General features: G+C 35.1%; 3 protein-coding genes across 3 annotated transcripts; 2 read left to right on the top strand and 1 right to left on the bottom strand.

The window, feature by feature from the left end:
* The first annotated feature begins 359 nt into the window (after positions 1–359).
* Positions 360–5254, top strand: LOC145031931 (protease Do-like 7). The gene is made up of 13 exons (XM_078980586.1): positions 360–891; positions 1089–1159; positions 1249–1383; positions 1490–1548; positions 1639–1675; positions 1767–1892; positions 2000–2212; positions 2302–3117; positions 3185–3473; positions 3546–3716; positions 3812–4508; positions 4594–4705; positions 4800–5254. Exons 1-13 carry the CDS (start codon positions 621–623, stop codon positions 4977–4979), a joined length of 3177 nt encoding a protein of 1058 aa, XP_078836712.1. The 5' UTR covers positions 360–620; the 3' UTR covers positions 4980–5254.
* Positions 5255–5517: 263 nt separating this feature from the next.
* On the bottom strand, positions 5518–9087 carry LOC145031930 (disease resistance protein RGA2-like). Its single transcript, XM_078980584.1, has 2 exons — positions 5936–9087; positions 5518–5813 (listed from the first exon to the last, which is right to left on the bottom strand). Exon 1 carries the CDS (start codon positions 8932–8934, stop codon positions 5971–5973), a length of 2964 nt encoding a protein of 987 aa, XP_078836710.1. The 5' UTR covers positions 8935–9087; the 3' UTR covers positions 5518–5813; positions 5936–5970.
* Positions 9088–16304: 7217 nt separating this feature from the next.
* On the top strand, positions 16305–16747 carry LOC145029175 (cold-regulated protein). The gene has a single exon (XM_078977777.1). The coding sequence runs from the start codon at positions 16415–16417 to the stop codon at positions 16640–16642; it is 228 nt and encodes a 75-aa protein (XP_078833903.1). The 5' UTR covers positions 16305–16414; the 3' UTR covers positions 16643–16747.
* The last annotated feature ends 31 nt before the right edge of the window (positions 16748–16778 follow it).

The raw sequence follows: 16778 nt of genomic DNA, 5'->3' as shown, positions 1-16778 counted from the left end.
ATCAAGATAATCAGGGTTGGAGGTATTGTGTTAGTCTGATAATCATGAGGAAGTGGTATGATAGTGGTTCCATTGGAAAGGTTTGTGTCCAATTTGGATTAGTAATATCTTTGTTGTTTTTTTTAGTAAATATTTGCCAAACCTAGTGAAATGTATGACCATGGATGGTCTGGTATAGAACTTGACAAAATCTGCACTTTATTCAATTTATGATGTGCAAGGGACAATTTATGAAGCCCTGTCAAATTCCAAAATTACCCCACCTTCATTTTGGTTATTACTGGTGCTCTTGAGGCCGAATAGCCATGTGCAAGGGACTATTTCGTAATTTAATTTACAAGTTGAAAAGCATGAACTGGAACTGAGACGTCGAATGGAGTGAAGTGAGGACTCTTTTTGTCAGCTTCCAATCTTTCTCGCTGACAAAGTCACATATCTGTCGCCGGAGTTTCGGAACCAGCCGTACTTTGACTCACAGATATATACATCATTTATGTATATATAGTATACTCATAAGCTCGTCAGAAAAACATCGCCATATACAGAGCACATTAGCCCTAAATCACGACTCAGTAATTATTGCCGAAAAAAAAAGAATCGAAATTCGCGAGATTTAGGCGATGGGAGACTCATTGGAAAGGTTAGGATCGGAGTCTTCGGGAATGAAGGATGAATTGTCTATGGAAATTGATCCTCCGTTCAAAGAAAACCTCGCTACCGCTGAGGATTGGAGGAAGGCGCTGCAAAAGGTGGTACCGGCGGTGGTGGTACTCCGAACTACTGCTTGTCGAGCTTTTGATACCGAATCGGCAGGTGCAAGCTACGCTACGGGGTTTGTAGTCGATAAGACTCGGGGAATTATACTAACCAATCGTCATGTGGTTAAACCAGGTTAGTTACTCTGCTTATCTGTTTTCCCCAATTAAAGACAGGTTTCTAAGATTCATGATAATCGAGTATAGAGTTATAGACTCTTAAAAGTGATAATGGATGGTAAATTCAGTGTCATCTATTCAATGTTCATCTACAGGGAAAAGTAACTCCTTTCTATGTGTTACCTTTTTCTGATTGATTATGTTCACGTATAGGTCCTGTAGTAGCTGAAGCTATGTTTGTAAATCGTGAAGAGATTCCAGTCTATCCAATATATAGGGACCCGGTGAGTTGCTTTAATAAGTCATACATATTTTCAACTTGGAGGGGTTTAGCAATTAGCATTACCACAAGGTCTCTGATATGTCAATTTAGGTTCATGATTTTGGATTTTTCCGTTATGATCCTGCTGCAATACAATTCCTGAGCTATGAGGAGATTCCCCTTGCTCCAGATGCTGCTTGTGTTGGATTGGAGGTTAGAGTTGTTGGTAATGACAGTGGAGAGAAGGTATACACAAATCATCTTTGTGGAGATTACAATTATTGATAATATTTGATATGCTTCCATGTCTGTTTCATATTCGATGTTATTTACTTTTAGTCTGAATTTACAGGTCTCTATTTTGGCTGGTACCATTGCTCGTCTTGATAGGGATGCTCCACATTACAAAAAGTATGCACTTCACTTCTTGATAATCATCTATTCTTGTGTTATAGATTATGATTTATCAAGTATTAATGATGAGTCTTCTCCATGTTGCAGGGATGGCTACAATGATTTCAATACATTCTACATGCAGGTGAGCTTCTTCATACCATTACAATTACTTTACAATTATGGTAACAAAACTGTTAATTTTTATTCTTTTTTCATTTCTTTCTTTACAACAGGCAGCTTCAGGTACTAAAGGTGGTTCAAGTGGGTCCCCAGTTGTTGATTGGCAAGGACGAGCTGTTGCCTTAAATGCTGGAAGCAAATCTTCAAGTGCTTCAGCATTCTTCTTACCTTTAGAACGAGTAAGTTAGTAACTATACTATATATTCCTTTATCCTTATATCAACTTCAATTTATCAGTCTTTTTCACATTCTTATGCATTGATACATGTACTTTATACATGTACAGGTGGTTAGGGCTCTAAATTTCTTACAAAAGGGAAAAGATTCATTTCAAGATAAATGGGAAGCTGTTACAATACCACGTGGCACCCTTCAGACAACATTTATCCACAAAGGATTCGATGAGACCCGTAGACTTGGTCTTCAAAGTCAAACAGAGCAGTTAGTTCGCCTTGCATCTCCTCTATCCGAAACTGGAATGCTCGTTGTTGATTCTGTAGTAAGTTTTTCAATTCTTATTTTCTCTCACACTTCCATTGACGAATTACTAGTTTGTTACACATGGCTGATGATGTGGCATTCTGTAAGGTACCTAGTGGGCCAGCTCATAAAAAGTTAGAGCCAGGTGACGTACTCATCCGCATGAACAACGAGGTAACTACTCAGTTTCTAAAAATGGAAACTCTACTCGACAACAGCGTTGACCAAAACGTTGACTTAGAACTCGAAAGAGGCGGGAAACCTTTGACTGTGAAATTAACAGTTGAAGATTTACACTCGATAACCCCAAACTATTTCTTGGAAATCAGTGGAGCTGTGATACACCCTCTTTCATATCAACAAGCTAGAAACTTTCGGTTCCAATGTGGTCTTGTTTATGTCTCGGAACCTGGTTACATGTTTTTTAGAGCTGGAGTCCCGAAACATGCCATTATTAAAAAGTTTGCAGGTGAAGAGATTTTAAACCTTCAAGACTTTATAAATGTTGTATCTAAGCTTTGTAAAGGAGGTAGGGTTCCATTGGAATATATAAGCTACACAGATCGACATAGGAGGAAGTCTGTTTTAGTTACTGTTGATCGACATGAGTGGTATGCATCCCCTCAGATTTACACTCGTGATGATAATTCTGGTTTATGGATTGGAAATCAAGCTCTTCCTCATGGATGCAATTTTTTATCTTGTGGGACAAAAGTTAATGGAGTTTTGGTTAATGGTGTTAAAACTGAAGATGGATCTGACACTGGAGTAAAGAAACGGAGGGTAGGTGAAGAGTTGTCTGATTATAATTTAAATGAAGAACCGATAATTGAGAGTCAGGAAGATGGTATAATTACAACAGCTGATTTTGGTAATGCTTCTGTTTCTGAGCGTGTGATAGAGCCTACCCTTGTCATGTTTGAGGTAAATTTACCGAAATATCCCTCGTAGTTGTAAATATTATTTTGACTTGTGAGGTTCCTGTTTTCAGGTTTATGTACCATCATCATGTATGCTAGACGGGGTCCACTCACAGCATTTTTTCGGAACCGGTGTCATCATACATCATTCTGAAAACATGGGATTAGTTGCTGTTGACAAAAACACAGTCGCCATATCAGCATCTGACATCATGCTATCATTTGCAGCCTTTCCTGTTGAAATCCCGGGTGAAGTTGTCTTCCTCCACCCTGTTCACAACTATGCTCTCGTGGCATATGACCCTTCAGCATTAGGGCCCACAGGAGCTTCTGTAGTCCAAGCTGCTCAACTTCTTCCTGGTATTTTCTCATTCTACTTATTCAGTTATTGACTTATTTCACATTTTAATTACTTTTTTTTTGAATTTTCAGAACCTGCATTAAGACGTGGTGAATCTGTATACCTAGTGGGATTAAGTAGAAGCTTACAAGCAACATCTAGAAAATCAGTTGTAACAAATCCATGTGCTGCTTTAAATATCAGCTCAGCAGATTCTCCACGCTACAGAGCAACAAATATGGAAGTAATCGAACTCGACACCGGTATTATAATATTGCAATACTACATTCTCATTTCTCACTAACATATTATTTTTAATGTGTTTGTTAATTGTTTTCTTTTTGTGTTTGTTGTTTAGATTTTGGGAGCAGTTTTTCGGGAGTGTTGACTGATGAACAAGGAAGAGTGAAAGCCATATGGAGTAGCTTTTCAACCCAAGTGAAATATGGTAGCTCATCTGAAGATCATCAGTTTGTTAGAGGTGTTCCGATATATACAATAAGCCAAATACTCGAAAAGATTATAACAACCGGTGGAAAAGGACAAAAAGGACCCTGTCTTCTGATTAATGGGATCAAAAGACCGATGCCTTTGGTTAGAATTTTGGAGGTGGAGCTTTACCCTACTTTGCTTTCTAAAGCTAGAAGCTTTGGGCTGAGTGATGATTGGATTCAGGAACTTGTGAAAAAAGATCCCGTCAGGCGTCAGGTTTTACGGGTCAAAGGTTGTTTAGCTGGATCTAAAGCCGAGAATCTGTTAACACAAGGTGATATGTTGTTGGCTGTTAATAAAAAAGCAGTTACGTGTTTTCGTGATATTGAAGACGCGTGTCAAGAATTGGATTTATTAGATGATGAGGTGGAAGGGGGAAGACTTTTGTTGACTGTTTTTCGTCAGGGGTGTGAAATGGAAATTCTTGTGGGGACAGATGTGAGAGATGGGAATGGGACAACGCGTGTGATTAATTGGTGTGGATGTTTCTTACAGGATCCGCATCCGGCTGTGCGTGCACTCGGGTTTTTGCCAGATGAAGGACATGGTGTGTATGTGACAAGGTATGGGTATAATCGTCTTTTACCCTTACAACATAAAATTCTTTCACCTATAAATGGTTATTATGACAATCTATTTACTTTTCAGGTGGTCTCATGGGAGTCCTGTGCATAGGTATGGGTTGTATGCTCTTCAGTGGATTGTCGAAGTTAATGGGAAACCAACTCCTGATTTGGAAGCCTTTGTGAATGTAACAAAGGTATGAACTATGAAGGGATATCAATTTAATGTTTTTGTATAAAAGAAATATATAGAGTTTTAGTTTTTGATTTGATGGTGTGTTGTATATACAGGAAATAGAAAATGGGGAATTTGTACGTGTGAAAACAGTGTATTTGAATGGGAAGCCACGGGTGCTGACATTGAAACAGGACTTGCATTATTGGCCTACATGGGAACTGAGGTTTAATCCAGAAACTGCCATGTGGCAGCGAAACACGATTAAAGCATTACAAACTATAAAAGATGTTTGAAGTCAAAGAATTGTGATTTGTGGGTGGGTATTTATTGATACAGAAAGGGTGCAAAATGATGTATATTGTGTTAGATTATGAGGGGGATGATATACATTATACAAGGACCGGTGTTTGTTTTGGTGGTGGTAGTAGTGCTAGTTTTAGGTAGATTGAAAGACGTAGGAGTATTGAAGTTTTTCAAGGAACTAACTTAATGTTTATACTTCATACAATGGATGTTGTAGCTGTATTTATAGTTTCAGATTTTTACAATTATGGTATTTTTTTTTTTCTGACTATGATAATTCCGTGAAGTTAAAGTTTTGTATGATATTTAATAATAGCCATCATATGTTCTATTAAGATACAGAAGATGAATCGTTGAATACATTTTGATTTCGTTGCTTTTATTTTGAAAAGAAAAATAACAAAATTTTAGGATGTGAAATCAAATATGAACCAAAAAAGGATAGAGCAGTTGAACATATGTATGGTTTCAAGCACAAAATGCAAGACACGATCCTTAAGAAGCAAAACAAATTAGCAACAACCTAAATGAGACAACGATTTATATTGCTCTTAAAATGCTTGCAAGAGAACTATACAAGTTAAGGGATGAATACATACAAGTAACAAGAAACTACCTATTTATACATGAATCCACACTATACTACAAAATCATATTCTATTACAACCAAGTTTCTACAAAACTATTACCACTAGATCCTTCCATTGTCTTCATACTATTTCTTGAAAGCTCATGATCCTTGTCAAATTTTTACATATGACACCTTCAACTTCATGGGTCCAGCCATGACACCAAAAATGCACCAAAACGGATCCTAATTTCTCCTAAAAGCATAAATTACAGAAATCAGTGCTCTACATATTTCACTATTTGAAATGTTTACAGAATCTCTTAGAAAAACTCAAGAATGAAATAAAACATCACAAAATATGCATTAAACAAGTACCTGAGTTCAGAGCACCAGAAGATTACATTACTAATTCACAGCATCACTTGATCATCAATCTTAACATATGGAAGATGAACAATTTTAGACCAATCCTCACCTACATCTTTCTCACACCTTACCTTCACCATTTCACAATCCCTAATAACCACAGACTTGAGTTTTTCAAGATTCTGCAACCCATCTGGTAAACACCTCAAATTTGGACAACCCATGATTTGTAATTCCTCCAAAGCTTTTAAACACTGCAATCCATCTTCCAAACTCTCTAACCTTAAACAATCCAAAATACTCAGTGATCTGAGATCTGGTGTTCCCTGAAACCAATCTGAAGGAAACGAAATAAAACCATGACAACCCTCAACTGTAAATTTCTTCAAACAATTGAACTCTTTCACAGACCTAAAAATCTCCTCATTACTTTTGATTATTTGTAACAATTCCAGTTTTGGGATATAAGGCAGTTCAATCAAACAGGGGCATTCGTTGATGATTAGTTTATCCAAACAAGGAAATAGGTTTTCATTATTTCTTTCTTCATCATCAAGATATTTAAGAACATCCATTTCTTTCAGTTCAAGAACCTTGAGAGAAGGAAGTTTCCCAATAGAAGACAGACTTTCACATCTTCTACAACCTTCAAATGAAATACTAACAAGATTTACCAAACTACCCATCCAATATGGAACACGTGACCCTGGGTAGTCAGATATTGTTAGCATCTTTAAATTCAAATGGGGTTGAAGTGCTTCCAAAATCCCTTCTGAATTGTTAACAGGAAAGTTGTCTCCTTTACTCTTCTTCCAATTCCAAGATAGATTTAAACAGTTTATATTCTGTTTCTTTTTCAAGTTTGCACTCTGAGCTTGAAATGAATCTTTCACATTTGTAAGACCCTTTATGCTAAACTCTCCTCCTAAAAGATTCAACTCTTGTAACTCGCTTACTTGGACTCCCTGGCCCACGAGAAACGTGCTGAGTCTTCTTAGGTGGCGTAACTGTCCCATGCCATGTGGCATATGATCAAGAGAGCAACACCCGTGGATATTCAAATGTCTAAGATTTCTCATGTACCTGATTCCTTCGGGTAACTCAGAGAGATTTTCACAAAAGGTCAGTTTTAGGGTTTGTAGGTTTTGGAGTTGAACAATGGAGTTAGGTAAAGCAGCAATCTTTGAGCGTGAGACATTAAGATACCTAAGAAACTTTAGGTTTCCAACTGACTCTGGTAAATCGGTTAGCATATCTGAACTTGACCCTAAATGCAAAACTCTGAGATACCTCTGTTCGAATATGTAATCAGGGGTAGGAATTCTTGAAAAGCCTTCAAAAGTAATGAGTGAACGTAAGGATTTTGCTTTTGCCATTACTTCATTTGATAGATATATGATGTCATTAGAAGATAAATGAAGAACTTCTTCAGGGAATTTTAGTATTTCACCAGACATTATGCTTGAACATTCGTACTTCATCACAGATTGTGCAAGATTATGCATCTCATCATGCATTTTACACGTTGTAATACCTTGAAAGATGCATTCTTTGACATCTTGCAAGAAGGACCTCCAAACTAAAGCATTGAATATCTCTTCACCTAAATCGTATAAGTCAGAATCTCCTCTTGATGGGACAAAACCATAAGCCACCCAAAGCTCTACCAACAGTTGTTTGTCCATTTCATGGTGTTTTGGGAATATTGAACATAAAGCAAAGCATTGTCTCATATGTGGAGGCAAATTGTCATAGCTTAGCTTCAAAGATGGTAAGATATGAGTATGAGTTCCTTCATCTGTCAATTCCCAAACTTCACTTTGTAGTATACACAACCAATCACTTATGCTACTTTTGAAGCACATTAAGCTTCCTATGACCTTTAATGCTAAAGGCAAACCCTCACATTTCTTGACAATTGCTTTGCCAATTGTCTCAAACTCTGTACTTTCTAGATCTCTTTCAACACCAAATGCATAATGTTTGAATAACAACCATGAATCATTTTCTGATAAGCAACCGAGTGGATGTACTAATGTGGGAAGGGTAGCTATTGAATCAGCAAGTTTCATGCTTTGAGTTGTTACCAGAATAGCACTGCCTTTACATCCACACCTCAATGCTTGCATCAATCCATTCCATTCCTCATTGGTCTCATTTTTGACATCATCCAAAACCAAGAGGAATCTTCTTCTCTGTAATTTCTCTTGGAGTCGTTGTAGCAATGGTTCAAGTTCCATCAGTGAGAGATTGGAGGAATCACCTTCTATAGACTTCAAAATTTCTCTAGCTAGCCTTTCGATGCTGAAGTCATTGGATACATGCAACCAGAGTTTGAAATCAAACAACTTATCTACTCTTGAATCGTTGAAAATCAGTTGAGTAAGTGTGGTTTTACCCAAACCCCCCACACCCCATATGGCATAGACATGTACATGATCATGATCTAGACTGTTCAAATTGGTGCATATCTTGTCAATAATCATTTCTTTCTCCTCGTCTCTTCCTACAATCTCAGAATCTATCGAGCTGATTATCCTGGTTTCTATATCAGCAACAGCTTCTGAAATATTAATCCCTTCTTCCAATTCAAACATGATTCTCTCGGATGCGATTGCGTTCAGCAATTCTTTAATATCTTTCACTTTCTGAACCATCATAATACGAAACTGGAGCGGATTACTAGCGGAGAAGAATGTACTTACTCGGTTCTTGATTCCCCTCTCTACGTGAAGCCTTCGCAGCAAAGCTTCGGTAGAGACCTCTTCCAATACATTTTCGACCTCGAAAGATGCAGCTCTGAGCTTCCTTAGCCAATCTTGTAAAGCTCTGTTCTTCCTCTGCTTGACTTCAGCGTCGGCGAGCACCGCTTGGATCTGTGTAAAAATGGTTCGTAAAGAGCGGAGATCGGACTTGAGGCCCCATAGAACAGCGAAATCTTGGGCTGCTAGAGACGTAGATCTTTCCATTACTTGATTAACTACAGAAGACACGATTGGATCTCCCATGATTTTGAACAAATGAATCCTCCCACCAAACAAAGAACCCTAGGATCACTGATTGTTGACTTTCACTATGACTTTTGAGAAAAATTGAAGAGGGAAGATGAAAATTATTCAGCTCGGCATCACGATATCAGTAGATAAAGATCAGGATTTATTTTACTTTACGTTTTTACGTTTTACAAGACCGCGAATCAAGATAAAATCGGGATAGAAAGATCCTTTTAAAATGATTTAGGGGTGTTGGTAAAGTGACTAAAGTCATTTTGTTAAAATAAATGTTTGTAACTTTGTATATTTGAAAGTATTTTTTTAAAATAACTTTTTCATTGTATTTTTGATAAAGAGATTTCGTATAAAACTAGATTTTTGAAATTTCTTTTAGTTTTTTTTTCTTTATTATTATATGATTACTATTAAACTCCTTTTTGGTTTTTCAAAAAAATCAAAAATTCTTTATAAAAAACTCATTTTTTTAACTAAAAATTAGTATTTACCAAATATTTTTTTAACCTATCGATTAAAAAAAAAAAAAAACTAATAAGTTCACAAACCATTTTAAAAAACACACTCAAACACCTCTAACTTAAAAAATGAGATTTTAAGCCATATATATATATATATATATATATATATATATATATATATATATATATATATATATATATATATTGACTTATTAGTTTTTTGTAAACTTTGGACGTGACTTGACGGTAATATCAGACTTCAAGTTTTTACGAGTTGTGACGAGCTACGTCGTTTGTAAGGTATGCGTTAAGACGACGACTTTCTATATAATTAATGTGATATCTTTTTAAAGTTTGACGTCAAATACAAACCTTAAAATCATCACAAATCAGTACACTTTTGTCCAAAAATATATTAAAGTTCAAAAAGTAATCTGAAACACTAGGCCTCCCCTTTTAAGGTTTGTGTTTATATAATTTTTATTATAAATTCATGTTGACGTACATATAACCTTAAATTATTAGGTGTGAGCAACATGTTATCATGCATGATGTTATAACACCCAAGATGGAAATGAGCAACATCTAATAACATGTGATAACACCAATTTTTTTTTTTTGATGTTTTTTTTTCTATATTTTGAATTTGTTTTATTTATTTATTTATATTTGAAAAGTAAAAAATAAATTTTTAATAAATCTTAAATTAAAAACAACATTAAAAAAATTACAACAAAACACAAAAGCATTTAAAAACCTAAAAAAAAAGATGATAAAACCTACATTTTTTGTCCTAAAACTATTCATCTTCATCTTCGTGACCAACATAGATGTAATCCGCCAAGTCTTCACGGAGTTGCTTGTGTTTTCGCTGATCTTGAATATCAACCACTCTATGTAAATATTCTGATGTCACTGGTTGAAATTGCACATGTCTTGGTTCCGTAGGAGAATACGTTGCAATATTGTGTCCTTTATGTTCAACAACCATGTTATGCATTATGATACATGCATACATGATGTATCGTAGAGTATCTAACTCATAAGGTCTCGCCACATATTCAACAATGTGTCATTTTGATTTCAAAACCCCAAAAGCACGTTCAACGTCCTTACGTGCTCCTTCTTGTCGTCTCTTGAAATATTTGTCCCTTGGATCTATTAGGTGTCGAAACGCCTTCACAAACGTAGAATATTGTGGATATATTCTGTCTGTAAGGTAATACTCGAACTTATTATATTCATTTCCATTCACTGTGAAAGGAGCATCTGAGACTTTTCCTGACAAAAGATCGTCAAATATCGGTGATTGACCGAGAACGTTGTTGTCGTTGTTAGTACCCGCAATCCCGAAAAAAGCATGCCAATTCCACAAATATTGTGAAGCAACAACCTTTAATACCAACAAAGGCGCTCCATGATGACCGCTCGAATATTGACCTTTCCACGCCACGGGGCAATTTCTCCATTTCTAGTGTGTGCAGTCAATGCTCTCAAGCGAACCCGGAAAACCATGTCTTTCTTCATGCGCTGCATATAATTATTGCATATCATGCAACGAAGGTTTGCGCAAGTATTGGTCACCGAAGGTTTCGACAAAACTTCTTGCCAATAAATACAAACTTTCTTGTGCGGTCCTCTCAGACATTCTCATATAATCGTCAACAGAATCGGGCGACTGTTCCATTGCCATAAGTTTAACTGCAGCAACATATTTTTGCAACCCTGTGAAGTCTCGTTTGCCTCTGGCATCATATCTCATTTGGAAAAATTCATACCTAAATAAATATTAAACACGTAAAAATTATATTTATTTTTATCTAAAAGTGATATTTCATAAATTATAAAAGTTGAAACAAACGATACCTAAATATATAATAGTAAACAAACGATACCTAATTAAATATTAAACATGTAAATTTGTATTTATTTTATCTAAAAGTGATATATTGTAAATTATAAAAGTTGAATCAAACGATACCTTGCTTCCATAGCGTTGGCTATCCTTTCAAAGAAATTTTTTCGCAAACAAAATCTTCTTTTGAAATCGCTTGGCTGGTAGACACAATTTTCCGCAAAGTAATCGTTAAGTAGTCGTCGATGCCCTTCCTCACGATCTCTATTTAACGCCGCACGTCGCGTGAGTAGTAGAGCTGAATCTGGCTGTAGTAGGCTGTCTGTGTAATACTGGTACATCATACTCACGAACAAATCGTCTTCGTCGTTATCATCAATGTACGGATGGGCCGAATCAAAATTCATAGTTAGTTGATTTTTGTGTTTATGTTTTGAGTGATATAGAAATAACGATAGATATAGAGAAATATGTGTAGTAAAAAGAATGAGGTATATATATAAAATGAAAATGTAATTAGTATTTTTTTATTTATTATTATTTAAAGTTACCGTTTTTAAACGGTTTGAATTTGCAAACGGTCCAATTTTACGCGTTACGAGATGTTACCACAATCATGCGACGTAACATAACATTCGATAACGGGAGGGGGGTGGACGGTGTTCCCCCGTTATGGCGTTGCCACATCGGATAACGCCATACGGGCGTTGCCCACACCCGCCCCTCTTATATTTATAAAAATTGATCTGAAAAATCGCATATAATCATGTATAAGAGACTTGTACACGTAATTCTGAGTCAAGTGTCCTAAAAAGCCATTAAACCACTTGCCACCATTAGGAAACTTGTGATGAAGATCAAATTAAATGAATTTTTATTGCGGGATAAAATACAAAATAACACTTATATTTTCATTTTTCTATGGATTTAGCCATTTTAATGTTTTTTCATAGTGGTGAATTATTATATTATTTTTTATTGTTTAAAGAAATCGATTCTTAACTACTTTTTATTATGGACTTAAGCCACAAAATTTTGTTTAACAATCACAGGAAAAAAAATCACCTGGCGAAATATTAAAATGGTTGAAAGTACGTAGTTTTATTTTGTATTTACATTTTTCAAAACCACACCTTGTGCGTTTGCATTTCCATTTCAATTTCAATGGAATTGAACTTATACTAAAATCATGAAATGTTTTCCATAAAATAATGAAAATTCTTTTAGTTTTTTTGCATTTCAGTTTTAATCAAAGTAAAATACAAGAAAACATAACATTTTTCTTTATAGATTCGTCACTGAACTATTGTTTTTTTTGTTTTTATTTTTTATTTTTAATCGATTTTACCACTTGAAATATTGTTATAACAATCACAAAACAATAATAATGTTTGGTGGCTAAATCAGTAAAGTGGTCAATGTATGTTGTGCTAATTAGTATTTTATCTTTTTTTATCCGATAAACAAAACATGAGTTTTTAAACGATAACAATATAGCAATCTTTTTCGGTGTAGATGTTTGATTTGATTTTATGATTTTGCATTTGAAGATTTGCATCCGCACAACTTTTTATTTGATTATGTTAGAGAGTTAGACCACGAGGTCTAACCATCATACTAAAAGTGCTTTCACCTAAACGAAAATCCCCGTGGGACCCTATTCTTGTGGGATCCCGATACCATATGAAACTAAATTTTTTAAAAAACTGGGAGCGAGAGCAGTGGCGGGAGCAGAATTAAATCTCGTTTATTTTCGGGACTGGGGTCAGGAGTCGGTATTTTCGTCCCGTACTCCTGCGGGGGCCCCAGTTATACATTTATGTAAAAAATATATATTTAATATAAAATACATATACAAAATAGATTTTCTAACTTTAGTTTTAGTTTATGTTTCACTTTCTCGTTTCCAACTAATGGATATCGAAGATGTAGTGAATTGATCATATATTTTTGGAAATGTAAGTATTTTATATTTGTAATGTTGGATTTGTCGTATTTTATAGTTATAAGATTGTTGGAATTGTCTATTTGTAATGTTGGATACGTAATATTGGATTTTTAATTTTTTAGTTTCTAAAACATTATGTTTTAAGCTTTTAAAGTTATTAAAAATAGTCTTTTAGCCTAAAATAAAACATATTTTTTAGCAAAAAAATCGAATTTTAAGCCTATAAACCGGGGGAACTGGGGCGGGACCGGGGGCGATAGAGGTAATCGGGAGCGGGACCAGGGGATATGTAAATGGGGGAACCAGGGACGAGACCGGGGGCAAGGGCAACAACTGATTTCAGGGCAGGAGCGGAGGCAACTATTTCCGCTCCCGTTTGATCTTGTTGGGATCCCTATCTCAACACCACATAATCGTCACATTTTAATCAAACCACTATAAAATACTCACCACTTTACATTGGAATATCTTTTTTTTTTATTATTATTAATTAATAAAAATATATGTTTTTTAAATTTTAAAAGGTATAGAGAGATGGAGAAAGAAATAATATTATTGGATGTGGTGATATGTTGTCTATACTAAAATTCAGCGAGATACGGTGGTTAATGTGTAAATAGGGATGATGTTTAAATCACCACCACATTGCTACGTAAGCCCTAAATTATTTATGTGACAAGCATACCTCAAGACCTCGGATACGATGGGAGGCATCAAGGGTTGGCGAGAGACGGTAGTTGGTGTTGGATGAAAAGGCTGATGAAGAGATCACCATAATTAAAGAAAATGGTAGCGGAGAGGAAAAGACAAAGAGCTACAGGAAACACGATGGTAATGAACTAATGATAATAGGGCGTCGAACACAAAGTAGTGGTCATGTTAGAGATTTCGGGGACCTAGATTTCGAAGTGTAATTACCAGGTAAGAGTACAAGGGTGGATGCAAGATTACACAGTAGGGGGTGCACGGGAAAGTTATGGGTTGCACGATAGTAAAAAAAATAAAATTTTAAAAAAATTTAAATTTTTTTTCCACTGCGATCGGAAAAGTTAGAGTTTACCGGTGAACCCCTAAGAGTATTAGACTTCAAAGTGTAACTACAAGTAGGGATGGCAAAAAAACCCGAACCCGATCATTTCGGGTCGGGTAACGGGTCGTTATCGGGTTCGGGGCAGGGAGTGGGTTATCCTCGCCCCGAACCGCCCCGCCCCGATTATATATATATATATATATATATATATATATATATATATATATATATATATATATATATAATATGTTCAAAAAATTTTGCTGTTAATTGTACACGTTCAAATATAAAATACTTATCGTGGAAATTTTTTTTAGTTATTAACAATCTGGTGTTAATGATCATTTTTATGTGTTTTGACGTATTAAACAAAACTTAAATCAAATAATTTTTTATATAACGTTCAGTTTATTTTATTAAAGTGATGCATCATGTTTTTAATTTAAAAGAATTGCTAGAACATGTATATTTTATAAGACATTGGGGTACCCTAAAAGAAAATAAAGATTTCGTTATCAGTTGTTATAAACCCGATAAGATACCCGAAACCCGAAACCCAATGGAGCGCTCAGATAAGATACCCGAAAGTTATCGGGGCGGGTTTGGGAATCCATGTCCCGCCCCGAACCCGCCCCATTGCCATTCCTAACTACAAGCTAAGAGTAATAGTCTATCACCTTCCACCTCTGCTTTAACACTTATTAATGTTAGAAAATTAAAAGAATAATAAATTATGTGGATGCCATATAAACATCAACATTTTAAGGTGGGAATTAAGTAAGTTAACCATTACAATGAGTTTTTTTTTGGATGCCATATAAACATCAACATTTTAAGGCGGGAATTGAGTAAGTTAACCATTACAATGAGGGTTTTTTTTTTTTTTTTTTTTTTTTTTTTTTTTTTTTTTAATTATTATTATTATTATTATTATTTTGAAAAACAGTTAATTTCTCCCAAATTCCATATTTATTATGAAGTTTTTTTGTATTTTTTTTTTTTGAAGAAATCCCTCTATTTTTATTTTATCCCAATGTCCATTTTGAAATGTTTGGTATCGTTTTTTAATAAATATTTGATTTTAAATCATATTGTCATCTATTTCATATTTAATATATTTGTTTAATTTTTTGTTAGTTTTTAGTGAATTTTTTTTAATCAAAATTCAGAACCATTTGTCGAATTTTGGACTTGTTCTAGAAATTTTAGTCTGAAATTCGGAATATTGGTTTCAATGGCGGACACAGACTCTTTTAGTATGGGTGTCCCTCGTCCTTTAAGTGGGTGCACCTAATAAAAAAAAATACATTGCGTGCCGAAAATTAAGCAGTGATCGGGACCCCAAATGACCTACTAAGGTCCGCCACTGATTGGTCTAGAAATCCCGAAATATCAGTCCGAAATATATACATTTTGTCATTTTTTTCTCAATATTTTTTTCAAGAATAACTTTTTGGTTATTTTTTTCTAAATCACATTATATTATTAAATTACTCAATTTCACTAAATTCAATATGCTAGCTTAACAACCTATAAAGTTGAATAAAATAAAATGGCAAAATTAAGAGGTCATTAACAAATTAATAGCTTAAAATTCAAAAAAAAAAAAGAAAAAAGAAATGATTTAAAGGCGTAGTATATAAAGAAAACGAATAATTTGTTGTATATGAATGGTATTAAATATTAATTCTCATAATAATTATTTATTATTAAGTTTTCAAACATATAGCAAATACTTAAACAACGTTTATTTTCAGTTTTCTAACATGTATCAAAAAGTCGTGTAATTCAAAAACTATAGTTAAAACACCAATAACCAAAACAAACTAAGTAAAATAAACCAAGACGCGCATAACGAAATCGCCTACTGCCTTACTTCGTTATAAAACATTATCCGTCCATAAAACGCGTAACACCATCAGTAACCTTCCGACACGTGTCGTTCATATCCCGCCATGCACCACGTGTACCTCTCACTTCTTTCACATCGCAACACGTAGCAGCACAAATGCCGCCTTAATCCAATATACAATTACACAAATATCCCTATAAATAACTGAAAGCCCCACCAAATTAATCATCATCTTCTGCAAACAATCAACATTCAACAGTCAGCCGTTCTGTTTTGATCGACTAGTCAGGTAGTAGTACGTCAGAGTACAAGCAGATACAAGTAAAGACTAAAGATGGTTGTTGGATTTCCGTTATGCGTGCAGTGTGGGACAAAGAGTAACCCTTGCCGGTGCAAGGTGGTTGGTCCGACGGTTGGGTTCATAGCATTTGCGGCGGCAGCCATTGTGGAGTGGCCGGTGGGGGCGGTTGTATATTTGTTCCGCCACATGAAAGGCCGCCGCATCATGGCTCACCCCGCCACCGTCGTTTATCCAAAGGTTAATAGAGCCATTCCTATTTAAGTATTTCACTTACGTACGTATGTAACAACTGTATCTTGATGGTGTTTTAAATAAAGTTTGTATACCAAGAAACTTTTATACAAAAATCTTGGACTTTTTATTTCAGGATTTGGGTTTTACTATGCAATCCTCATGT

Source organism: Lactuca saligna, chromosome 2 (assembly GCF_052625555.1).
Source record: "Lactuca saligna cultivar CGN05327 chromosome 2, ASM5262555v1, whole genome shotgun sequence".
In the NCBI taxonomy this organism is placed as follows: domain Eukaryota; kingdom Viridiplantae; phylum Streptophyta; class Magnoliopsida; order Asterales; family Asteraceae; genus Lactuca; species Lactuca saligna.
Note: the sequence above shows the minus strand (reverse complement) of the source record. Positions and strands in the feature narration are given on the sequence as shown.

Coding starts and splice junctions, on each gene's coding strand:
- LOC145031931 (XM_078980586.1), top strand. CDS start 621: ATGGGAGACTCATTGGAAAGGTTAGGATCGGAGTCTTCGGGAATGAAG. Junction 1,160..1,248: donor ATCCAATATATAGGGACCCG/GTGAGTTGCTTT, acceptor ATGTCAATTTAG/GTTCATGATTTTGGATTTTT. Junction 1,893..1,999: donor TCTTCTTACCTTTAGAACGA/GTAAGTTAGTAA, acceptor ATACATGTACAG/GTGGTTAGGGCTCTAAATTT.
- LOC145031930 (XM_078980584.1), bottom strand. CDS start 8,934: ATGGGAGATCCAATCGTGTCTTCTGTAGTTAATCAAGTAATGGAAAGA.
- LOC145029175 (XM_078977777.1), top strand. CDS start 16,415: ATGGTTGTTGGATTTCCGTTATGCGTGCAGTGTGGGACAAAGAGTAAC.